The sequence below is a fragment of the Coregonus lavaretus genome, assembly GCF_964263955.1.
Source record: "Coregonus lavaretus genome assembly, chromosome: 38".
In the NCBI taxonomy this organism is placed as follows: Eukaryota; Metazoa; Chordata; class Actinopteri; order Salmoniformes; family Salmonidae; genus Coregonus; species Coregonus lavaretus.
The window spans coordinates 25,431,769-25,458,444 of record NC_140025.1 but is presented as its reverse complement, the minus strand read 5'-3'; the positions used below and the strand labels follow the sequence as shown (position 1 = coordinate 25,458,444).

The 26,676-nt window shown below is 42.4% G+C and overlaps 1 protein-coding gene across 1 annotated transcript in view; it reads left to right on the top strand.

The window, feature by feature from the left end:
* Positions 1-26,676, top strand: part of fbxo41 (F-box protein 41) — a gene marked incomplete at its 5' end in the record, with an annotated part of 71,593 nt that overhangs the window by 29,359 nt on the left and 15,558 nt on the right. The window contains 2 exons of the mRNA XM_084155058.1: positions 10,282-10,498; positions 22,030-22,103. Coding sequence (XP_084011184.1) covers positions 10,282-10,498; positions 22,030-22,103 — 291 coding nt within the window. The remainder of the gene's footprint in view (positions 1-10,281; positions 10,499-22,029; positions 22,104-26,676) is intronic.

Here is a 26,676-nt window from a genome sequence, read left to right as displayed (position 1 = left end):
GGAAATGGTTCCAATAGTTTTTCTACCATTCATCTTTCCCGTAGGGGATTTTAGAAACACTTCAAATAAGGGCTGTGTTTCGTGTAGGTTTACCCTGGCATGACGTTTTGATAATCATATAAATCTCTCTCGGACAAGGTGACGTTTATCAATATATTCGTCTCTATTTACTCTCAGATTCGATAAATGCTATTTTGCATCAAAGTAGACATCATGTAAGACTACAAATCCCTGCAAGCTCCTGGACGTCATCTCTAGCACCTTTGCTAACAGTACCAATTTATTCATTACTACATTTACAGTGCATTCGGAAAGTATTCAGACCCTTTGACTTTTTCCACATTTTGTTACCTAACAGCCTTATTCTAAAATGGATCAAATCGTTTTTTCCCCCTCATCAATCTACACACAATACCCCATAATGACAGAACAAAAACAGGTTTTTAGAAATGTTTGCAAAAAAAAAAAAGTAATTATAATACATTTACATAAGTATTCAGACGCTTCACTCAGTACTTTGTTTAAGCACCTTTGGCAGTGATTACAGCCTCAAGTATTCTTGGATATGACGCTACAAGTTTGGCACACCTGTATTTGGGGAGTTTCTCCCATTCTTCTCTGAAGATCCTCTCAAGCTCTGTCAGGTTGGATGGGGAGCGTTGCTGCACAGCTATTTTCAGGTCTCTCCAGAGATGTTCAATCGGGTTCAAGTCCGGGCTCTGGCTGGGCCACTCAAGGACATTGTCCCGAAGCCACTCCTGCATAATCTGTGTGCTTAGGGTCGTTGTCCTGTTGGCAGGTGAATCTTCACCCCAGAGGTCCTGAGCGCTCTGGAGCAGGTTTTCATCAAGGATCTCTCTGTACTTTGCTTCATTCATCTTTCCCTTGATCCTGACTAGTCTCCTAGTACCTGCCGCTGAAAAACATCCCCACAGCATGATGCTGCCACCACCATGCTTCACCGTAGGGATGGTGCCAGGTTTCCTCCAGATGTGACGCTTGGCATTCAGGCCAAAGAGTTCAATCTTGGTTTCATTAGACCAGAGAATCTTGTTTTTCATGGTCTGAGAGTCCTTTAGGTGGCTTTTGGCAAACTCCAAGCAGGCTGTCGTGCCTTTTACTGAGGAGTATGTTCCGTCTAGCCATTCTACCATGAAGGCCTGAGTGCTGCAGAAATGGTTATCCTTCTGGTAGGGTCCCCTGTAACTCAGTTGGTAGAGCATGGCACTTGCAACACCAGGGTTGTGGGTTCGTTTCCCACGGGGGGCCAGTATGAAAATGAATGCACTCTCTAACTGTAAGTCGCTCTGGATAAGAGCGTCTGCTAAATTACTAAAATATAAAAATGTGCTCCCATCTCCACAGAGGAAGTCTGAAGCTTTGTCAGAGTGACCATCGGGTTCTTGGTCACCTCTCTGAACAAGGCCCTTCTCCCCCGATTGCTCAGTTTGGCCGGGCGGCCAGCTCTAGGAAGAGTCTTGGAGGTTCCAAACATCTTCCATTTAAGAATGATGGAGGCCACTATGTTCTTGGGGACCTTCAATGCTGCAGAAATGTTTTGGTACCCTTCCCCAGATCTGTGGCTCAACACAATCCTGTCTCAGAGCTCTACGGACAATTCCTTCGACCTCATGGCTTGGTTTTTGCTCTGACATGCGCTGTCAACTGTGGGACCTTATATAGACAGGTGTGTGCCTTTCCAAATCATGTCCAATCAATTTAATTTACCACAGGTGGACTCCAATAAAGTTGTAGAAACATCTCAAGGATGACCAATGGAAACGGAATGCATACTTATGCAAATTAGTTTTTTATGTGCAAACATGTCTAAAAACCTGTGAGGAATTGTGTGTAGATTGAGGACTTTTTTAAAAATTAATCTATTTTAGAATATGGAAAAAGTAGAGGGGTCTGAACTTTCTGAATGCACTGTATCCTGATAAGTCACCATGTCTGAGAGATATTTACCCGGTTATCAAAACATCACGCCAGGGTAAGCCTACACGAAACATAGCTCTTATTTGTGTTTCTAAAAATCCCCTATGGGAAAAATGAAATGTGGAAAAATGATTGGAACCATTTCCCTGTTTGACTACTAGGTTTTATGGGTATTATGACTCATACTGTGGTACTCTATGGCACCATTATTCCATTCATAGTGCACTACTATGGGCCCTGGTCGAAAGTAATGCACTATGAAGGGAGTAATGGTGTCACTTGGGGCGCAGACACTGTAGAGATGCAATTACACACACTTTCAGTTCCCCTCCATACTAATGTCTCTTGTAACATGCCCTTTTATCTGCCCTGTTGTGTGGATAACCAGAGACGTGTCACTAGAGGACTTGCCATCTGAAACACTGTGTTCCTTATGGAAGTCTATTATACAATATATACTGTATGGGGAGGTAGGGTTCTCTCTGTGTGTATGTGTGTATTGGAGTGAGAGAGACAGAGATAGAGATAAATAAAGGGTAGAGCAGATGGAAGAGGAGAGGACAGGTGAGGAACAGAGAGCATGGATTCGCTGAGGCGCCATCCTTTGTAGCTCCATCCTACCAACCTGTAAACAGGTGGCCTGACCAGCTGTTCCACAGCACTGTGCCACACACTAACACTACTTCACCTCCAATGTCTTGTCTAGATATGTGCCAGTCAGATATAGGCTAGGCCTGATTCCTAATAACACGCACGCTCTGATACACACACACACACACACACACACACACACACAGCTATTTCTTACTATACTTGTGAAGTTTTGTTGGTTTACTTTTCTTGTGAGGACTTCTGGTACTCGCAAGTATAGTAAAATGTGTATGCACACACACACACACACACACACACACACACACACACACACACACACACACACGCCCTAGTGTCCCAGTACAGTAAGTCCCAGGAAAGACTGTAGGAGCTCTGGTTTTCAACTCCCCTAGTGCCGGTGTAAGCATGTGGGCTTATTTGTTGACTTACTAGTTTTGGAAGGAGACAATGAGTCACGCCTAGAGAGAGAGGTGTGTTTTAATTAAGGTTGACAACAGGAAACCAACACATGTCGTATATTTCCTACTGAGATTCTGCTTTCACACTGCTGGAGTCTGCTGCTGCTCAGTGTCTGTCTGTCCGTCTGTCACCACCTCTGACTCTCTGTGTGTCGGTCTATCTGTCTGTCTGTCTGTCTCCTCTCTTGCTTCTTCCCTTTGGCTCTTTCAATCTCTTGGTGTGTGTCTTTTGGTATGTCTCTATCTGTCTGTCTGTCTGTCTGTCTTGCTCTCTTTCTGCATGTCTGTGTGTGTCTCTTTAAACCCAAACTCTTCCCCTCTCTCTGATTCAAACTCGGTTTCAGCTATGCAGAGTGAGCAGTCAGCCAGTCAGTCAGGCGGTATAGTGCATTAATGCAACACTTCTGGGGAGAGAGGGAGAAGAGAGAGGCTTTTCAGTTTTACCCTTAGCCCTACACTCCCAGAGGAATGGAGTATCCATCTTTCTGGCCAGAGGTCTTATTATTATTTTTTTGTCTTTTATTCTTTTCTTTTTTTTTTCTTTTTTTAATTTTTTTTTTTTAGGGGGAATGGTCAGAGGTCTTATTTGAGCCTTGTCAGTTTGGTCAAGCATGGACTGAGATGCATATAACAGTGAGATGGGCAGAAGAGTTACATTGTCATCCCCCTTTCTATCCTTTATCTTCCTCACTGTCAAAAACAATAATGCTTTAGAAAAACCTTGACTTCATCCAGCTTACTGTACTGTTTTATATTCTTCAGTACTACATTTGCAAACACATTTCTTCTCTTACATGTTTACCCCCTAAGAGTTCACTAGTGTTTCTCTGTATTGACGTAGCTGGTGCATAACCAGGAGCCATCAGCCATGTGAAATACAGTAACAGGAATCATTCTGATATGCTGGATCATCTGAGACGTTTGATACTCCGGTACACACACACGTGCTCCGATGCACACACACATACACACGTGTACGCACTCCTGGAGTATGGATCTGTCAGCTCTGCTGCTCTTTGTAAACCCATCTGGTGGGTTAGCTGCAGAGGCAGGGTTGCATGAGCACACACGTGCGCGCACACACACATAGATTAGATCAGTGTTTCCCAAACTCGGTCCTCGGGAACCCAAGGGGTGCACATTTAGTATTTTGCCCTAACACTACACAGCTGATTCAAATTATCAAAGCTTGATGATTGGTTGATTATCTGAGTCAGCTGTGTAGTGCACATACTGTACATGTTGAACACACATACACACTTGTACAATCAGTCAAACACACACCTCTAATCCAATCTGTGATCACTCTCCTCTCCTTCCCTCTACTCACACAGGTGGGTCTGCTCTAGACTGGATGTGATGTGTGTGTGCTAGCCCCTCCAAAGCCCCTCCAACCTACCAGACCACTACAAATAAGTATTTACTGCAACCATTCAGCACAGGCATTTTTTGCCCCCAAGCAAATGAGATTTTTATTTTCCTTCAAATGACCGTCATTTTTAGAAATGTTTTTCATATCAGCCTAGTGTATAAAATATGTTTATTTGAATAGCAAGATGAAGTGAATAGAAAAGGTACTCAAAAAGGCAGATACAAAAAGAAATGTAAAGCCTATCATCTTTGGATAAATGTGTCATGAATACCAATTCTTCTTTAAAAGTATACCAACTCTACTACCAGTCTGTGTCTCCGTGACAAAATGGCACCCAATTCCCTACATAGTGCAAAAGTAGTACACTATATAGGGAATGGGTGGCATTTGGGACGCAACCTGTGTGCTTTTCCTTTGCATATTCAATTTGCCGTTGAGCACAGTGGTTTCACAAACCCTTCCCTCATCTCTTATTCAAGGCTGACAAAGTGGCCCACAATCCTCTTGGATTTGAAGGCAGGGTGGAGACACTGCGATACTCACTACCCTGACTACCCACAATCCTACAGCACTTCCTAAGAGGGGATTCAATTCTCAGTGTAAATCAGATTATTCATAACACCATAAACTGTATTCATATTGCATAAAATATCCTGGTATATATTTAGCTTTCCATCACCCTCTGTTCTCTGTCTGATTGCGTCCCAAATGGCACCCTATTCCATTCATAGCACACTACTTTTGCCCTGGGCCCTGTTAAAAGTAGTACACTATATAGGGAATAGATTTGCCATCTCCCTTTTCTCTTTTCCTTTGATGACGCCCGTCACATCCCATAATAAGAGGAACATCTGCTCCAGCCACTTCCAGACTCCTGTATCTGTTATGTGTTGAAATTGACCTCTCTATGATGTTTTGAGGGTGGCTGCTGAAATCCTATTTTGTGTGTGTGTTTGTTTGTATGTGTGTGTGCCCTTATTGACACGTCCTCCCACTGCCTGGAGGTAAGGGACTATGTGGTGGTGACTGTGGTGGCAGGCCTGTCTCCTGATCTCTTTAGCTGTGACACTGAAAACAGAAGCAGACAGTGTGAACACACACACACACACACACACACACAAACACACACACACTGGGAGCGAAGATGAATCATCAGAACGCTGTTGGTGGAACATACACAACATAAATGCACACTCCTACACAGACCATAGGTATACAAAATGGCAGGTGTGAGATTGTATTCGTGCATGTCGATTCAGAGGGAAAGAGAGCGAGAGGAAGAGTGAAAAGGAGGGAGGGAGAGAAATGAAGACAGAGAGAGAGAGAAGCTCATATAATGTGACTGGAGCCATTTTAGCAACAGGGAAAATGAAATCCTCTCTGGGCTAGTTGAAGATTCACTCATTAGCTTTTCTATCCTACTCAGCATGAGTGAGATGAGTAGAAATAGTGTCTCAAAAGAGGGTTGGAAGTTTATTAAAATATACGACCACCCTGAGATGAGCTCTAACCCCATATCATTATGATGCACTGTTATTGTCAAAGCTCAAACTACTGTGCAAACCCACTAAAGTCCAGTGTGTGTATGTGGAAACGTTCATTTGATCCAGCTTAATCACGACTCACCTATTTGATAACCACATCTTTCATTTTGATCAAACACTTCTTCTAATCCTAATCTGAATAATCTCAAGACAGAAACTTAATTTCACCAGACGCCAAACCTCTCTCAAGTCTAGCCTCTTCCCTTTTTATAGAACATTTTACATGACTGTTATTGTCCATGTCCCAGTTTCAGGGACACTGCCAATGGCGGTGGAAATGCAGGCAAAGTCTGCATCCCAATTAGCACCCTATTCAACCCTATAGTTCCTGGTCAAAAGTAGTAACAGGAATAAAGTGCCATTCGGGATGCAGTCATAACTCGAGCGTGCAAAGTTAACCTTCAGACAGTAGCTCCTTTGCTCCCGTAAAACCAACGACAAGCCAGCGGTAGTAGGTGTGTGTGTGTGTGTGTGTGTGCCTTGTTTGGATTTTCTGAGGAGATTGTTTGGACAGGAGCGGCTGCTAGTGTTTAAAAGGACAGAGACGTGGTATATGCACGCACACACATAGATACACACACACACACACCACACAAATAAGAGAAGGAAAAATGGCTTGTTTCACTCCCAGCCCCAGTGAAGTCTTTCTGAATGCAGGTTCACATAAACAAGCATAAAAAAAGAGGAAGAGGGAGTGAGAGAGAGAGGTGGGGAGAGCGAGAAAAAGACAGTGAGAGAAGAGGAGAAGAATAAGATTCAGCTGTGATACAGTATCTGTGTGGAAATAAAACATAATGCATGTTAATGTATGTATAAAATTGGGAAAGCGAGTGCGATAGCGATCAGTCGGCTCCTGTGTGTTTGTGTATGAGTGTGTTTTGAATAGATGGATTCCTTGTGCCTGCAGATACAGTATATCACTAATATGTATGCTATATACAGTACCTTAGGGTCAACATTACTCCCTGGTATGTGTTAGTGTTGAGTACAAAGATGTGCCCAGAAGGTCCCATTTACGGTACTTGATATGATCCTATACTTATATCCATCAGCGTCCATATTACGCTATTGCGGGAGTAAATTATTCTACCGATTTTAGGTCACCTTGTTGATATTATAGTGATGGTCGGGGGTAATATCGACGGCATTTAACAGTCTAGACATGTCTGTGGCACCTCAGCAGCAGATTCCGTGACATTCGTCTGTCTGTCTGTCTGTGTTAAAGATGGCACAAACATTAATGTCCAGCTCCTCTGTACTGTATATTCTATTGGTTCCATTGTAAACCAAGTGCAGTATTTTACATTATGTATATGACCCAGGTCTGGTGTGCGTGCACCTAACTATCTGGTTTTTGTCCTCCCAAATCAAATTGTATTTGTCACATACACATGTTTAGCAGATATTATAGCGGGTGTAGCGAAATGCTTGTGTTTCTAGCTCCAACAGCGCAGTATATCTAACAATTCACAACAATACACACAATCTAAAAGGAAAAGAATGGAATTAAGGAATATATAAATATTATAAATATTAGGATGAGCAATGTCGGAGTGGCATAGACTAAAATACAGTAGAATAGAATACAGTATATACATATGCAAAAATATGTAAACATTATTAGAGTGACTAGTGTTCCATTATTAAAGTGGCCGGTGATTTCAAGTCTACGTATATGGGGCAGCAGCCTCTAAGGTGCAGGGTTACGTAACCGGGTGGAAGCTGCCTAGTGATGGTGTGTGTGTTTGTGGTGTGTGTGTGTTTTTGTATGCCCCAAACCACCCATTCTTCCCATATGTTCCCAGGGAGTTAGGTCGCCCAGTTAGTTTCAAACGTAGTGTACTCGCATCCAATAACCTGCAGCTTATAAATTAATGAATTATGCAAGGGGTGGGTCTAATCCTGGTTGCTGATTGGTTAAAACTGCGTTCCAGCCGGTGTCTATTCCACAAGTTACCACCGGCTAAGGCTATGACGCAATCTACTCTCATCAGCCCAACCAGGCAATTAATAAACTTGATCTCCACTGTAAAAAAGTATCTAGACATCATCTCCCCTTTCTTTTAGACTAGCATTTGGTTTTCAACAGCAGAGATTTGTATAAAGCTTGCTGTCTGTCTCTCCGACCTTCTCAATATTGAAATTTGATATCCACTGTCCCGTTTGAGGATTAACGTGTCAGGACGAGACATTCTCAGTCAGTCGAAATCATGAATCAACATAATATTTATGGATATATACAAATAAATGTCAATAGAAAAACAGGTCAAACAAAACGAAATGCAGTTAGTTTGCTGTATTTCCAGCTTCAGTTTGAAGTGATTGTGTTAGCTGTGTAGTTGGCTAGCTCCTCTGAACATTGTCCTGACGAGAGAGCACATTTTCTATGCCAGGCGAAATCGCTCATTATTAGCTCATTGTAAATGTAACTACAAAAAAAATGTCACTAGAAAACTGCTTAAACAAATGCAAATGCAGCTACTTTGCTGTTATTCTGGCTGCACTGTTTGACGTGACTGTGTTAGCCGTGGTTGGCTAGCTAGCAACCAAGGGATAAGAACGTTGCCAGGCGGCATGACAACGGAAGTTAATATTGCTTATTGTTGCCCAATAAACTGCGGGACCATTCATCAGTGTGCAGGTATCTATCTACATTTCATGAGGTTGTACTGTTAGACCAACTCCCCTGTGTGAGTGTGTATGCACTCCACAAACCATTCTGTGTCTCATCTCGCCTCTCTCTACCAGGGAGGTGGCCAGATAGACCAGTCCATGACTGCTGGGCCCATATGGCTCTGGTTAAATGTAGTGTACTATACTGAACAAAAATATAAACGCAACATGCAACAATTTCAACGATTTTACTGAGTTTCAGTTCATATAAGGAAATCAGTCAATTGAAATAAATTCATTAGGGCCTAATCTATGGATTTCACATGACTAGGCAGGGGTGCAACCACTGGGGAACCAGGCCCAGCCAATCAGAATACTTTTTTCCCCACAAAAGGGCTTTATTACAGACAGAAATACTCCTCAGTTTCATCAGCTGTCCGGGTGGCTGGTCTCAGACGATCCCGCAGGTGAAAAAGCCAGATGTGGAGGTCCTGGGCTGGCGTAGTTACACGTGGTCTGCGGTTGTGAGGCCGGTTGGACGTACTGCCAAAACAACATTGGAGGCAGCTTATGGTAGAGAAATTAACATTTAATTCTCTGGCAACAGCTCTGGTGCACATTCCTGCAGTCAACATGCCAATTGCACGCTCCCTCAAAACTTGAGACATCTGTGGCATTGTGTTGTGTGACAAAACTGCACATTTTAGAGTGGCCTTTTATTGTCCCCAGCACAAGGTGCACCTGTGTAATGATCATGCTGTTTAACCTCTATGGGATCAGTGTCTCGTATACGGGATGGTTGAGCTAAGGTGCGCTAATGTGATTGACTGTTGTAAGTAACAGCGAACTTTCCAGAACATAGACATGTCTTATATGGTCAGAAAGCTTAAATTCTTGTTAATCTAACTGCACTTTCCAATTTACAGTAGCTATTACAGTGAAAAAAATACCATGCTATTGTTTGAGGAGAGTGCACAACAACAAAAAACGTATGATACATTCACCACTGAAGGTAAATATTGTACTTACATTCAGTAATCTTGCTCTGATTTGTCATCCTAAGGGTCCCAGAGATAAAATGTAGCATAGTTTTGTTTAATAAAATCAATTTTTATATTCAAATGTAGGAACTGGGTTCTACAGATTGAACCCCTGCTGTCTCTGGCTCCACACCCACCCCGCCCGGCCATCTAGATGTGTGAAAGTTAGTGTATAAGCTAATGAAACATCATGTATGACATTCCTGGGAGTGTGTAAACTTACATTTTGTATTTTTTATCATTTTTGTATGTTCTCTATAGTTATGTATCAATTGACCAATTCGCCACAAAGTGTTTCCCTTCAAATGGTATCAAGAATATGCATATCCTTGCTTCAGGTACTGAGCTACAGGCAGTTAGATTTGGGTATGTCATTTTAGGCGAATCCTTAAGAGGTTAATTAATCAGCTTTTTGATAGGCCACACCTGTCATGTGGATGGATTATCTTGGCAAAGAAGAAATGCTCACTAACAGGGATGTAAACAAATTTGTGCTCAAAATTTGAGAGAAATAAGCTTTTTGTGCATATGAAAAATTTCTGGGATCTTATATTTCAGCTCATGAAACCAACACTTTACATGTTGTGTTTATATTTTTGTTCAGTGTGTGTATATATAGCAATAATAGTGCCTTTTGGGACGTAACCTATGTGTGTTTATGCACACCAGTAACCATCCCGTCTCCTCTCCTCCCGATTCACCAGGGAGGTAACCCAGATAGACCAGTTCCTCCAGGAGACGGCGGCGCGGGAGGCCAATGCCAAGGTGCGCCTGCAGCAGTTCATTGAGGAGCTCCTGGACCGTGCCGACCGCGCTGAGAAACAGCTGCAGATCATCAGCAGCTGCGGGACCACGCCCAACGGCAGCATGGGACGCTACAGCCTGCCCGGCTCCAACAAGGGCTCCAACAATGGACGCCAGGTGAGCTGATCCAAGACCGGTTTTGCTTTTTAATACACAAATGGTTAAGGTAAGCTGATTCTAGATCTGTAGCCTGCCAGGCTCCAAAGGGCAACAAATGCCAGGTGATCTGGAGTGGAGAGAGGAAGTTGACCGTATAGTAGACAAACAAAAGTCAGATTTGTGTGAGGGGAGCCTAATGGTTAAGAGTTGGGAAAGGTAAACTCATCCTAGATCTGTGTCTGGTGATCAGGAGTGGAGAGGAAGTTGACCTAGATACTGATCTGAGGTAGATTTGTGTGTGGAGCCTAATGGTTAAGGTTAGAAAGGTAAGCTGATTCTAATGTCCCTATTTAAAAACTCCCCTTCCTTGATGTGAAATAACCAAGTGCGATCTAATGTGGTAGAAGCACCTGCTAACTCCCATAACTCCGAAGCGACAAAGGAAGGAAGGATGCATTCTTCATAGGATTAGATCAGGGCCAATGGCATCTCCACAAATGAGTCACTTCCTGTTGTTACATTGACAGGACAACCAATAGGGGAAGACAAATCCATGGCTGCCTACAAAGCTGCCTGGGGGAACAGATGTCAGTGACGACTTGTCAAAGTAGCTTTTTACCTTGAATAATGAATAGGCAATTGAGTCTATTGAACTGTGCCACTACAGACTCTCACAGGACAAAACCAGGATGGACTTACATAAACCAGATAGAGCTGGGTCAAGTAAACTGAGTATCTGCTTAATAGACTGTGTGTGTGTGCGTGTGCATGTACAGCGCGCGTGTGTGTGTTTACTGAATTGAACAGTTGTAGTTGTACATCACAGGAGGCTGCTGAGGGGAGGACAGCACATAACAATGGCTGAAACGGAGCGAATGGAATGGCATCAAACACATGGAAACCATGTTGGATGTATTTGATACCATTCCAGCCATTACCACGAGCCCGTCCTCCCCAATTATGTTTCCACCAACCTCCTGTGTTGTATATTCATTAATATAGTCCTTACATAATCAACATTCCATGTCACTTATATAATTGGGTCTACAACTGCATATCTTAGTTCCAGTCCCAATAAATTTGGTAATTTTTTGGGGTGATATTGGTATCATTTTAAATGATCAGTGACAAAAAGAAATAACTGATTTTGGAGCGACATGAAAACAGACAGTCAGAGAATCTATCCTGGCATGTGGGCTGTGGATGTCTATGTCTGAGACCCAAATGGCAACTTATTCCCTACATAGTGCACTACTTTTGACCAGAGCTCTATGGGCCCTGGTCAAAAGTAGTGCACTGTATAGGGAATAGGATGCCATTTGGGATGCATCTTATCACTTGGGCTATTAGAAACAGGCAAGGCAGGCGTGTTGTGACACGTGTCGACTCACCACAATTTTGCGTTTAATTTGATCTGAGCCGATAGTGAGTGTGTTAAATATTTATTAAACAGAATGGGAGAGCGCTGGACTGTGAATAGCGGAATTGGACAGCGAAGGAGGAGGAGGTGTGTGTGTGTGGGGAGCGGGGTGTGTGTGCGTGTGATGATGTGTGTATGCATGTTTGCATGCATGCTTATGTGTGTAGCCGCTGGTCATGTCACCACTCTATTTCTTCATTTACCTCAGAGGTATAATTGGTTGTCTAGGTGTTGTTAGTCATTACTGTTGTTGGGATAGAGATGCACACAGCTTTAATTTAAATGCTAAATAGGTTTTAGCTAATGATCAGGTATTTTGATTACAGGTATCAGTAGTGTCTGACTCACTTGATATCAGGGTTACCCTTGAGGCATGAGGAAATTCTGTGGGGACATTTCAGAATTTCCTAATGCCCTTAGATATGATCTGAAATCTAAAATATTGCATTGGTATTGATTACATGCAGAAAACAACCATACAGTAGAGACAATGATAATATTCCCCCAGGTTCACTATGCCCCCATATTATAGACCAAAACAAAGTAGACATTGTGATGCATTTTACTAAGATCTCCCCTGCCATTTCCAATTCTCAAATTCTAAAGTGTAATTTATCCAAGTGCTGTGAGCGAGAAAGAGATGGCCAGTTTCTATCCATTTTCCTTCCATCTATCGTTTCCATGGAGACACACCAGTGGCTCTACTTGTTCAAGTCGTCCAGGTCAGGTGATAGCGCAGTAGTTGGTCTCTGATTCATCTTAGATACCACATTCTACTCTCCCCCCTCCTGTATCTTTCCCACCTCTGACCTCTTCCACAGTTGACAGAGTTAAGTGAATGTGTGTTTCCCGTGCCGACCAGATTCCCCACCATTTACCATGCACAACCTGCATCCCATCAAGCTCATTCATTACCCAACCTGATGTAGCCTAGCTAGGATGTGTCCCAAATGGCACCCTATTCCCTACATAGTGCACTACTTTTGATCAGAGCCCTATGAACCTGGTCAAAACTAGTGCACTATATAGGGAATAAGCCGCCATTTGGGATGTAACCCCTAGTCTCCATTAGTGCTCTATTAAGTGGCTAAATTGTCAACATTTTACAGGGCTTGCACTTCATCTGTGTTAAGAGGCTGTTAGACAGTCAGGGGATGTGCAGCAGTGTTGCTATTATGCTTTTGAGGCTTGATTTGTGTCCACAGTAGTCATCTTGTTTGTCTTCTGGTTCTTATGAGTCGTTGTTTTCAGCATTATTTTCATTGTGTCCATGGCTAGGATATTATAATATTATAGGACATTTGGCATGCTACGGACACCAGAAAGATACTGCATGCTGGCACACTGGCACATTGGCCATCCAGGGATGCCCCCCCCTCTCTGCCATTGCTCACTTTCCCCTCCTCCCTCTCTCTCTCCCCCTCCCTCCTTCCATCCCTCTCTCCAATTCTGTTTGGGTAGAGAGTGAGTGAGTGAGATGGATGGGTGTTTGCCTGCTTCCTCCCTGCTCTGTTTCCACTGGCGCTGGGCCCAGACAGGGTTTTCTCTCTCTCTATGTGTGTGTTTGCGGCGCCGGTCCGTGGTGCTGAGTGCGCGCGCACACACACACACCTCAGTACATCTGAGATATTTGGGAAGCACCTGTAGGGAATTGGCTTGAAAGGAGAAAGAGAAGGGAGGAGAAGAGCGAGAGAGTTGGGGAGAAGGAATCTAGAGAGGGTAGTGAGAAAAAGGGAGTGGTGCTGTAGATGGAGGTATTGGGCGAGAGGAGGAGAGCGGGATAGAGGTAGAGGGATGGGAGACAGCGTGAGTTCCTATACGGTAGGTAAAGGGAGGGGATGAGACAGATGGAAAAGCAGAGGGAACGAAGAAAAAGAGAAAGGGAAATGTGGCAGGCCCACGCTCAAAACCTCCTGAATATCTTCGGCTACTTATGTAAAAGAGGGGGATTACCAACTCTCCCTCCCTTTTCACACTCTTTGACCAGGGTGGTCAAAAGTCGTGCACTATATAGAGAATAGGGTGCCCTTTGGGACGCAGACACTCTCTTTCAGATAGCTCCGATTACACTTCCTTCATGTTAGCCAATTAGCTGCCATGTTTTCTGCGCCTCAGCCAATCACAGTTAATTATCCCTAAACCTCAGAGAGCATACAGGAGCTTTTCAGTTCCCTCAAGTGTGTATGTGTGCGTGAGAAGTGAGTATGTGTGTTGAAGCTATAGACTGGACTCCCACGTTTCAAGTTCTTTTCTTTTTTTCATCATTCGTCAATACCTTTCATGAGAGCAGAATGACTAATGTGTGTTTTCCCTTTTGTTATTTAAATGTGGGATTCAAAATTAATCAATCGAAGCCTTTTAAAAGTCACTCTCATCCACTCCCACTAATTTGAGTCCTTTGTTTGGCTGACTAATTGGTCTCTATGGTATTGTATCGTTGTGTGAAGTTGACATACATAGTGTCATTTCAAAATGGTGGACAGTCAATGTTGATAGAGATGATGAACAAGGGGGATTCTGCTTCCATGTCGAACATGACGGGAACATTTGATCATGATGGAAACCAAACGAGGGTGGTCTATGGTGATAGGTGGGATGGGCTGAGAGTGGCTGAGGGGTGGGATTAAAGAGCTTATGTTCAGTAATGTATTATTGTTATGTGATTGCTGTATATAAAAGTACCATGTATGTAAAATGTATGTATATGTAGCTGAAAAGCTGTAAAAACCAAAAAAAACATATGTCCTCAGAGGGTGGTGGTGGTGGTGAATGGGTTAATAAAAAAAAATACAAATACAAAAAGGGATCATGATGGACATGACATGGACATACAGTGGGGGAAAAAAGTATTTAGTCAGCCACCAATTGTGCAAGTTCTCCCACTTAAAAAGATGAGAGAGGCCTGTAATTTTCATCATAGGTACACGTCAACTATGACAGACAAAATGAGAAAATGTTTTCCTGAAAATCACATTGTAGGATTTTTTATGAATTTATTTGCAAATTATGGTGGAAAATAAGTATTTGGTCAATAACAAAAGTTTCTCAATACTTTTTTATATACCCTTTGTTGGCAATGACACAGGTCAAACGTTTTCTGTAAGTCTTCACAAGGTTTTCACACACTGTTGCTGGTATTTTGGCCCATTCCTCCATGCAGATCTCCTCTAGAGCAGTGATGTTTTGGGGCTGTCGCTGGGCAACACGGACTTTCAACTCCCTCCAAAGATTTTCTATGGGGTTGAGATCTGGAGACTGGCTAGGCCACTCCAGGACCTTGAAATGCTTCTTACGAAGCCACTCCTTCATTGCCCGGGCGGTGTGTTTGGGATCATTGTCATGCTGAGAGACCCAGCCACGTTTCATCTTCAATGCCCTTGCTGATGGAAGGAGGTTTTCACTCAAAATCTCACGATACATGGCCCCATTCATTCTTTCCTTTACACGGATCAGTCGTCCTGGTCCCTTTGCAGAAAAACAGCCCCAAAGCATGATGTTTCCACCCCCATGCTTCACAGTAGGTATGGTGTTCTTTGGATGCAACTCAGCATTCTTTGTCCTCCAAACACGATGAGTTGAGTTTTTACCAAAAAGTTATATTTTGGTTTCATCTGACCATATGACATTCTCCCAATCCTCTTCTGGATCATCCAAATGCACTCTAGCAAACTTCAGACGGGCCTGGACATGTACTGGCTTAAGCAGGGGGACACGTCTGGCACTGCAGGATTTGAGTCCCTGGCGGCGTAGTGTGTTACTGATGGTAGGCTTTGTTACTTTGGTCCCTGCTCTCTGCAGGTCATTCACTAGGTCCTCCCGTGTGGTTCTGGGATTTTTGCTCACCGTTCTTGTGATCATTTTGACCCCACGGGGTGAGATCTTGCGTGGAGCCCCAGATCGAGGGAGATTATCAGTGGTCTTGTATGTCTTCCATTTCCTAATAATTGCTCCCACAGTTGATTTCTTCAAACCAAGCTGCTTACCTATTGCAGATTCAGTCTTCCCAGCCTGGTGCAGGTCTACAATTTTGTTTCTGGTGTCCTTTGACAGCTCTTTGGTCTTGGCCATAGTGGAGTTTGGAGTGTGACTGTTTGAGGTTGTGGACAGGTGTCTTTTATACTGATAACAAGTTCAAACAGGTGCCATTAATACAGGTAACGAGTGGAGGACAGAGGAGCCTCTTAAAGAAGAAGTTACAGATCTGTGAGAGCCAGAAATCTCGCTTGTTTGTAGGTGACCAAATACTTATTTTCCACCATAATTTGCAAATAAATTCATTAAAAATCATACAATGTGATTTTCTGGAAAAAAAATTCTCAATTTGTCTGTCATAGTTGATGTGTACCTATGATGAAAATTACAGGCCTCTCTCATCTTTTTAAGTGGGAGAACTTGCACAATTGGTGGCTGACTAAATACTTTTTTTCCCCACTGTACCACTATGATTTATTGATTGTCAAGTCCCCCTTGAGACTCCATTGGGGGGTGGATCTCAATAGTCTTAAGTGGTTTCCTCCCCTCGTGCCTAGGGCTGTGGTGGTCATGAAATTTTGTCCGCCGGTTATTGTCATGCAAAAGTCTGCCGGTCTCATTGTAATTAACATAAACACAAGCCGCTGGTGCGTGCCTTTGGAAGATCTACATTGAAAAAAGTGTAATAAATCAATTTAATATACACCATCACAATAAATCCATTATTTATTTTCGTCAGGTCTAAAGAAACATTATGATATGAAGGAAATGTATTTCAGAAGAACAGAATATGAGTTTGCCTACTGTATGTTATCTGGCTATGTGCCATGTCATAGGCTGTAGGCTTGTTCATTTAGCAGACAAGATGCTTTTAAGTTCTGTGCCATTATTTTATATAATATGATTTTATAGTAAGAAAAATGTAATTGAACTTAGCTGAATAAGATAGAAAGGATATTTTTCCCATTCCGTAGCGAGAATTTTAGACAGGTCCTATATGCTACATTTCAAGTTATTTGGCAACTTTAATTATGAATGATCCAAACCTTAGAATGTCTTCGAAATCAAAACATATATGGGCTGCATGTTGTGACTATAGGATATTGACGATTTGAGAAAGTCGCAAAAAATGCTTGTGCTCTGTTCCTTGCTTCAGGCTGCGCACACTGTTCTCTCATTAAGTTATCATATTTTCCCCCCTCAGACTATTCTCAATTTATATGAAAAATGTTTGATTTAGAATGGCCCATTATCAAATGGGCAGGAACAAGGGCAGGGGAAATAATGTCATCCGTATGCACTCAAATAGCGAATGGAGGCCACTTTTCCGCCTGTTAGTTTTTCAATCATGCCGGATAGGCTACTCAGGTTATTTCACTCCATGCATAAACCACGGTTTGAGGAGCATGCAGCCTCTCGCTGCGCAACAGGTGATATTCCTGCCAAAAATCTGTTAGCCATGGGCTCTCCAACCCTGTTCCTGCAGCTACCCAGTGCTTAATTTGGGAAACCAAGTGAAATCTGTTCGGGAACATCGTTAGTAACATATTTTCAAAACAAAACATATTTAATTAAACTGTTGACAGCCCCCATCTCTGCACGCTCGAGAAAGGAATGAAGGAGAGAGAGGAGGAGATGGAAACTCACGGTGGTGAGATATTCTTTAGCTAAAGGTAATATGTCAACCTATTAATTATGAAAATATAAAAAATGCCCTATTACTAGGCTATTCAAAATCAAATACAAATTCACTATACTGTAGGCTAACTCTGTAAGCCGCCCTGCACAATCAATAAACCAACCACATCACCAAGGCCTATAAGTTCTCTCCCAGACTCATGGATAGAAAGCGTAGCATAAGGTAACCTGTCCATCCAGTATCCATAATAATACAGTCCACACTCAAAAGCGATCACTAGAATTTGTTACATTTTGGAGTATTGGCTAGACCAATTATGTACCAAAGACATCTTAAATCAGTATTAAAAAAAAGGTAGGTAGGCTATGTATTGTATAACGGCACAATCATTATTTTAATTCATTTAATTTTTTCGGGCTTGAGCTCAAATACAGTATAGGCCTATGCGTATGCATACAGTATATGCGTATGGGTTTACTCAACCCCTTAGAAAGCGCTGTCCATTTCATTGTTATGCTTTGAAACAACATCCACAACGACCATGTTTTCCACTCAGTTTCTTTCTTCAATCTTATCAGTCACAGTGAGGTGAGTTTGAAAAGCACAATACTGTTTTGATGATAAGTGTTTGATGTGATTTTCGATTTCATTTGCATTGATGTCAGAGTGGTTAGATGGACAATAGAGTCCTGAGTACCAGGCCATTAGCGACTTGATGGTCGTTAGCGAGTTGGGTACTACCAACGCATGTCCAGGGTGCATAAGGAGATTTACTGCGGTCATGACTCATAACTGCTGGTGTGGCGGTAATAGGGTCACCCCAACAGCCCTACTCGTGCCCCTACTGTCATTGATATTACAGCCTTTTTCATTGCACCATCTTGGTCAGGTCATTATTGTAAAAAAGAATGTGTACTCAAGGACTTACCTGGTTACATAAAGACAAAATACAGTGCCTTCAGAAAGTATTCATACCCCTTGACTTATTTAACATTTTGTTGTTACAGCCTGAATTCAAAATTGATTAAATCTTTTTTTTCTTCTCACCAATCTACACACAATACCCCATAATAAAGTTAATTTTTTTTTTAGAAATTGTAGCCAATTTATTCAAAATGAAATACAGAAATATCTCATTTATATAAGTATTCACACCCCTGAGTCATTACTTTGTAGAAGCACCTTTGGCAGCGTTAACAGCTGTGAATCTTTCTGTCTCTAAGAGCTTTCCACAACTGGATTGTGCAACATTTGCCCATTATGCTTTTCTAAATTCTTCAAGCTCCGTCAAATTGGTTGTTGATCATTGCTAGACAACCATTGCTGGTCTTGCCATATATTTTCAAGTAGATTTAAGTCAAAACTGTAACTTTGCCACTCAGGAACATTCAATGTCTTCTTGGAAAGCAACTCTAGTGTATATTTGACCTTGTGTATCAGGTTATTATCCTGCTGAAAGGTGAATTCATCACCCAGTGTCTGGTGGAAAGCAGACTGAACCAGGTATTCCTCTAGGATTTTGCCTGTGCTTAGCCCAATTCCATGTATTTTTTATCTTGTAAAACTCCCCAGTCCTTAATGATTAAAAGCATGCCCATAACATGATGCAGCCACCACTATGCTTGAAAATATGGAGAGTGGTATTCAGTCATGTGTTAAGCAAATTTTGACTCCTGAACTTATTTAGGCTTGCCATAACAAAGGGGTTGAATACGTATTGACTCAATACATTTTAGCTTTTCTTTTTTATTAATTTGTAAAAATGTCTAAAAACATAATTCCACTTTGACATTATGGGGTATTGTGTGTAGGCCAGTGACACGAAATCTCAATTTAATCCATTTTAAATTCAGGCTGTAACACAACAAAATGCGGAAAAGGTCAAGGGGTGTGAATACTTTCTGAAGGCACTTGTAGGTAAGATTGTGCTGGATAGAAAAGTCATCCGTTGATGCACTTCCATCACAATGTTTTCACCTATCCTATATTCTCAAATCAGTTTAGATGACGGAAAGGAGACGAGAAGAAGACAGTTTTCCTATTGAGATGCACCCCTTGTCTTTTTCCTAGTCAGAAATCATGTTTGAACCCTGCTGATAGTGTGTGTGTGTATATACAGTGTCTTCGGAAAATATTCAGACCCCTTGACTTTTTTCACATTTTGTTACGTTACAGCCTTATTCTAAAATGTATTAGTGTTTTTTTCCCTAATCAAGCTACACACAGTACCCCATAATGACAAAGCAAAAACAGGTTTTTAGAAATGTTTGCTAATTTATAAAAAAAATCAAATGTTTAAATATTACATTACCATAACTATTCAGACCCTTTACTCAGTACTTTGTTGAAGCACCTTTGACAGTGATTACAGCATCAAGTCTTCTTGGGTATTACGCTACAAGCTTGGCACACCTGTATTTGGGGAGTTTCTCCCATTCTTCTCTGCAGATCCTCTCAAGCTCTGTCAGGTTGGATGGGGAGTGTTGCTGCACAGCTATTTTCAGGTCTCTCCAGAGATGTTCGATCGGGTTCAAGTCCGGGCTCTGGCTGGGCCACTCAAGGACATTCAGAGACTTGTCCCAAAGCCACTCATGCGTTGTCTTGGGTGTGTGCTTAGGGTTGTTGTCCTGTTGGAAGGTGGACCTTCACCCCAGTCTGAGGTTCTGAGCGCTCTGGAGCAGGTTTTCATCAAGGATCTCTCTGTTCTTTGCCCCGTTCATTTTTGCTTCGATCCTGACTAGTCTTTCAGTCCCTGCTGCTGAAAAACATCCCCACAGCATGATGCTGCCACTACCATGCTTCACCGTAGGGATGGTGCCAGGTTCCCTCCAGACGTGACGCTTGGCATTCAGGCCAAAGTTCAATCTTGGTTTCATCAGACCAGAGAATCTTGTTTGTCATGGTCTGAGAGTCTTTAGGTGCCTTTTGGCAAACTCCAAGCTGGCTGTCATGTGCCTTTTACTGAGGAGTGGCTTCCGTCTAGCCACTCTACCATAAAGGCCTGATGGGTGGAGTGCTGCAGAGATGGTTGTCCTTCTGGAAGGTTCTCCCATCTCCACAGAGGAACTCTAGAGCTCCATCGGGTTCTTGGTCACTTCCCTGACCAAGGCCCTTCTCCCCCGATTGCTCAGTTTGGCCGGGCGGCCAGCTCTAGGAAGAGTCTGGGTGGTTCCAAACTTCTTCCATTTAAGAATGATGGCAGCCACTGTGTTTTTGGGGACCTTGTGCCTCGACACAATCCTGTCTCGAAGCTCTAAGGACAATTCCTTCGAACTCATGGCTTGGTTTTTGCTCTGACATGCACTGTCAACTGTGGGACTGTATATACACAGGTGTGTACCTTTCCAAATCATGTCCAATCAATTGAATTTACCACAGGTGGACTCCAATCAAGTTGTAGAAACATCTAAAGGATGATCAATGGAAACAGGATGCACCTGAGCTCAATTTCGAGTCATAGCAAAGGGTCTGAATACTTATGTAAATAAGGTTTATCTGTTTTTATTTGTTATACATTTGCTAACATTTCTAAAAACCTGTTTTCGCTTTGTCATAATGGGGTGTTTGTGTAGATTGCTGAGGACTTTTTTTTATTTAATCCATTTTAGAATAAGGCTGTAACGTAACAAAATGAATAAAGTGAAGGGGTCTGAATACTTTCCGAAGGCACTGTATATAATACTGTATTGTATAGCCCCTGGTGGCTTCTCACAGCTTAACACATGTATTTATATCTAAAGAAGAGCTGTTGATTCTCATTCTTTGATTAACTACACACAGTATGTCAATATTTCATTTGGGAATGTGAGTGTTTTAGCCAATCACTGCCTCCGTTGAATGTGAAGCTGTTTTAAACGAATCCGCTCTTGGGCTTTGAATGAGAGTACGTCCTAATTATTATGGGTCATTTCAAAAGGTATCACACCTATACACCAGCATTTGAAGTAAGTCTATGTTTTATGTGCTTCAGTTTATAGTGGTTGGTTGGTGTGTGTGTAAATAGTGTTTATTTGAAACATGGAGTAGATTGAAGAGAAGCACTAACAGTGGGATGTGTTGTTGACCCTTGACAAACAAACTATCCTCTGAACAGAACACAGCAGTAAATAGTTGCAGGGCACAACAACAGAATATTTAGGTCTATTCAACATTCACTGTGAGTTACAGAACACAGGAGATTGGTGGCACCTTAATAGGGGAGGATTGGCTCATGCTAATGACTGGAGCAGAATTAGTGGAATGGTAACAAATACATCAAACGCATGGTTTCCAGATGTTTGATGCCATTCCATTTGCGCCATTCTGGCCATTATTATGAGCCGTTCCCTCAGCAGCCTCCTGTGTTACAGACAGGACACAAACAGAGGAGTATTTTCACTACAATGTGTAAAGTCCTGTTTTTTTTAAAATATTTTATTTTAGAAGTATCAGAATTCAAGGAAACCGTTTAATGCATTGACACACCTGTCGCTCTCCGCCCCATCTCTCTCTCTCTCCCTCCCTCTCTCTCTTTCTCAGAGGAACTCCAGTATCTCGGGGACGTCCAGGGGCGTGTACCAGGTCTCAGACCGACGATCCTCTCCCAGCACCGGGTAAGCCAGTCCTCCACACGCTATCCCTCACTGCACTGCTCTCCGCCACACAAACAAAGTAGCATAAACTTGCCCGTACACACTGATCTAAGGCCAGTTGTGTCCCCTCCCCATGGTTGAGGTTGGAATAGAGGGAGATGAGCTGATTCTAGATCTGTGCCTATGGGTGACCTCTATATCCCATCTTCACTCTCTGCACTGTAAGTGACTTAGGATAAGAGTATCTGTTAAAGGTAAGATGCAATGCAATGCAACCCCCTGGTGCACTTAGGTACAGTGACTTGATGTGGGGCCCTATGCTTGGAGTCCAGTAGATGGATTCTGAGCACCAGACCGTGGTCTGAAGTGAGGCGGTGTGCATCAGACTGTGGCAACACTGACTCAGACCGAACTGGACTCCTGCCCCCACTTTTGGAAGGTATCAGAGGGCACCAGCCAGGTAGTGTTTGTCCAGTACTGTGCCCTGGCCCCTGACAGCCTCACAAAACACAGCACAACGTCCTGTTTAACTGCCAGGCGCTGAAGTGAGGCCGACTCTGTCAGCAATGCAGAAACAGTAGGGGAATGTTCTGTCCTAGCTCTCCCTCCTGCCACTATGCATTCCCACTCACACCAAACGCACACAAGCAAACATGGCACACACATACACACAAAAGCAGCCGAGGGGCATCGCCACTGCTCTTTGACACATGCTTGTAAACAACGGTGGTCAAAGACAGTAAGGACTTAGTGTCATTCTTGCTTTGTCAAGCCTGGCTGCCTCTGGGGAGAGAGGGAGGGAGGGAGGGAGAGAGGGAGAGAGGGAGAGAGGGAGAGAGGGAGAGAGAGGGAGAGAATTTGTAAAAAGCTCCCTGTATTAGTGACCTATGTGATTATGTTGGGTATAAATAAACAAGCAAACATTACATTGGAATGAAATAGTAAGTTACAGGTGCTTTTCGCACTATTAATTATTCAATTCTAAATGTTGAACTTTCACTCACTGACACTAAAGTCACCCTATTGGCTTTCAGATCGTCACCGACTGATTTGCTTATCTTTGTGCAATGATGCATCTTCATGTGTATTTTGATTTGAGTGGCTCATTGAATGGTCAAACTTAGACCCCTATCTCATGCATTTTGAGATACGCATCTCATAAATGTTGCTTCACTGCTGATCCAAACCCACCCACACTGGGCTGCATCCCAAATGGCATCTTATTCCCTATTTAGCGCACTACTTTTGTAAATATAAAGGGAATAGTGTGCCTTTTGGCATGCAGCCCTGGAGCCCTAGTATGATGATCAAGCTCCATATCACCATATTATCATATCCACTCAGAACATTGGGAATAGTGTATTTTTTGTTCAGACTAAATTTAGACCTTTTTTGCATCATTATGTAAGCCACCTTAACTCTGTGTGTGTGTTTGTGTGTGTGCACGTGCGTGTTTCTGTGAGTGCGTGTGCGCGCACGTGTGTAACACATGACTTACCATCCTTCTGTCACACAACTTCCGCGTGCCTCAGACGATGACATCATCCCTCTTTGTCCTTTGTTTTTGGCGAGACAATCATGACGTCACACACACCCCTGCCAGGCCTTCCCCAGGACAGTGAATCACGATGGTAGTTAGTCACTAAGTGACCCTTTTACTTCCTAGATTAGAACATTCCATAATTGCCCTCGGCCTACCAGAGATTAATATTATTTATTTGTTCCAAATGCAGTGACGGAAGATGCTATTTAGGTGCTTGTTTGATGAAAAATAGATATTTGACACTTTGCATATTTGGGTTTAAAAATATATTCTATTGTTGCTTTATTGACGTGGTCTTTATCGTTCACACTGAAATCATCGACTCCATTTTGCACCGAGATGGCTACTCTGTCGCCCATCCTGAGCCCCACTGTGCATTACTGGTCAGGAAACTGTACTTCCCTGTTATACACTTGAATAATGATCTGTACCCAATTAGCCAGCTCTGCTGATTGATTCCACAATATTGATCCAACATGTGGCTTTTATTGCTAAAGCCACCACTCCAATATAGGTTGTGTACCAAGTGCCACCTTATTCCCTATACAGTGTGCTACTTTTGACTAGAGCCCTATCTGCCCTGGTCAAAAGTACGGCACTATAAAGGGAATAGGGTGCCAATTGGGATGCAACCAAAGTCACACTGCGAAGTGGCCTCTCCTCTGTTTCTTAAGCGGTGTCACTAGGGTCTATGTATGCGTATTCTCCCGTAGTGGAGATGAGGTGAACACATGCACCTTTGGGACTATTCCATTGGTTCCATGGTGCCAGGCAAGCTCAATCAAGCACAGATGATGTATTTAAAATAAAAAAGTATTATTTGAATCCAGGTCTGGTGTGGATTTACCAGGTTCACCTGGAATCTCTATCTTCATACCAACTTCTAATTATTACACTGCAGGAGTCGTATAGCAACTTGATATAATCACCTAGACTGTTTTACATTCACTCTGAATTCAGGATGCATTAGCTACGGTCGCTAATTAGCTAGCTGTTGTGTTTGATGTCAAAGTCATGTAGAGTGTGTACATGTCAGTGCTGAAAGGTTGAGGAAGGTTCACTGATTGTTTTGTAGAGCTTTAATGCAGTTATGTAGGACACAAAAGTAATAACGGAACCGGAAAAGCCTTATAATTATTTACCATTGTAATTTTGTTAAAAAAAGAATACAAGTATGCACTAATATCACACAAAGTGAATCTCGATTAGGTTTTGAAGGACTGAATGGAAGTCTGCCTTTTGGTGTGCAGTTCATAACCTGGGTATGCCAGATGATCTATTCTGTTCTATTCTATTTCGTTACTTGCCTATTATGTAGAGGAAAGTTATCGGTATAGTAATTTAACAACAGCTTCACTCTCTCTCTCTCGCTCTCTGTCTGTCTCTCTCTGTCTGTGTGTGCGTGCGCTCTGGCTGCTTCAGAAAAACCGCTGTTTCCAGAAGCAGTCACTGTAGTCAATTTTGCCCCAAAGCAATCCCTCCCTCACTCCTCATGATCTAAATTGGTCTACTTCATATTTCATCAGAGCTTCAAGGACTTTTATGCTGAAGTAGTATCTTCACTCTCCACTGATGTTATTCTACATTTTGAGATACAGTCTAAAATAGTTGTTGTTGCGTAGTTGAAGCGTCGTGTCAGCACCAAGAGTTTGTCTTTGTCCATGCATGATGAAGAGGGGATGTGTTTACAGCTTGGTTCGATATGCTGGCTTATCAACTCCAAAATGTCTCCCTCAGTTGACTAAAAACTCAATATCAGAAATGATTTCTGAAAAAGGGATAATAGTAGACCATAATAATGTTAATGATACATGTTATATAGTGGAGCAGATTTTCATTTAACACAAAATCTAAAAGTGCTTTACACGTAGGCATACATGCATTAAAGCAATTGGTTATATTGAAATGCTGAGGAAAAGGAATTTAACACACATATCTACAGTATCTAGCTACAGTATCTATCTATCTCAAAGAATATGTAATGACATACCAACCTATTAAAAATTCCCCTTCCCATACATACACTACATGACCAAAAGTATGTTGAAACCTGCTCGTCGAACATCTCATTCCAAAATCATGGGCATTAAAATGGAGTTGGTCCCCCCTTTGCTGCAATAACAGCCTCCACTCTTCTGGGAAGGTGTTCTACTAGATGTTGGAATATTGCTGCGGGGACTTGCTTCCATTCAGCCACAAAAGCATTAGTGAGGTCGGGCAACTTTACACCGCTCCAGCTGACGCTTGGCATTGCGCATGGTGATCTTAGGCTTGTGTGCGGCTGCTCAGCCATGGAAACCCATTTCATGGAGCTCCCGACAAACAGTTATTGTGCTGACGTTGCTTCCAGAGGCAGTTTGGAACTCGGTAGTGAGTGTTGCAACCGAGGACAGACATTTGTTTATTTATTTTTTTGCAGCTAATTTTACATACAGTTGAAAGTTTCTGCTGTACAAATGCCCGCGGTCTCCACTTAACCCAGTAATAATCCAGAGCACAGGAGCTGGGTATAAATATGAAAATGTATATCCATGAAAAATGGCCACTAGCATAAAAGCTGCATTTGTTTTCGCCCTACTTTATTCATGGTTCATATTATTGGTAAGGGAATTATTCCTCCTGTTTTTCAGGCTGACTTTGAAGCACTATGTTGTAAAATATTCAGTAAACTTTATAACCTAAAAGGCTCTGTAGGTGCATTGATTGACAATCACGTACTTGACTCCATGTTGAGGTGTGTGTCTGTCAATGGCGAAAGTGTCCCTCCCTGTCAATGCTACAGGGAAGGACATGTTAAATTGTGCCTCTCTGATTTTTGGGACAAGTAAGCTCATGAACTGCATTCTGGGTAAAAATAGCTGGCCTTGAGGGGCACAGTGTTTCCACCCAGGACTATGGCTAGAATCTTAGACACTGCCAAGACATTACAGTCAAATATGTCTCTACAAACTTAAAGGATCACATCACTATTCAAATATGTCTCCACAAACTTAAAGGGACACACCACATCACTATTCAAATATGTCTCCACAAACTTAAAGGGACACACCA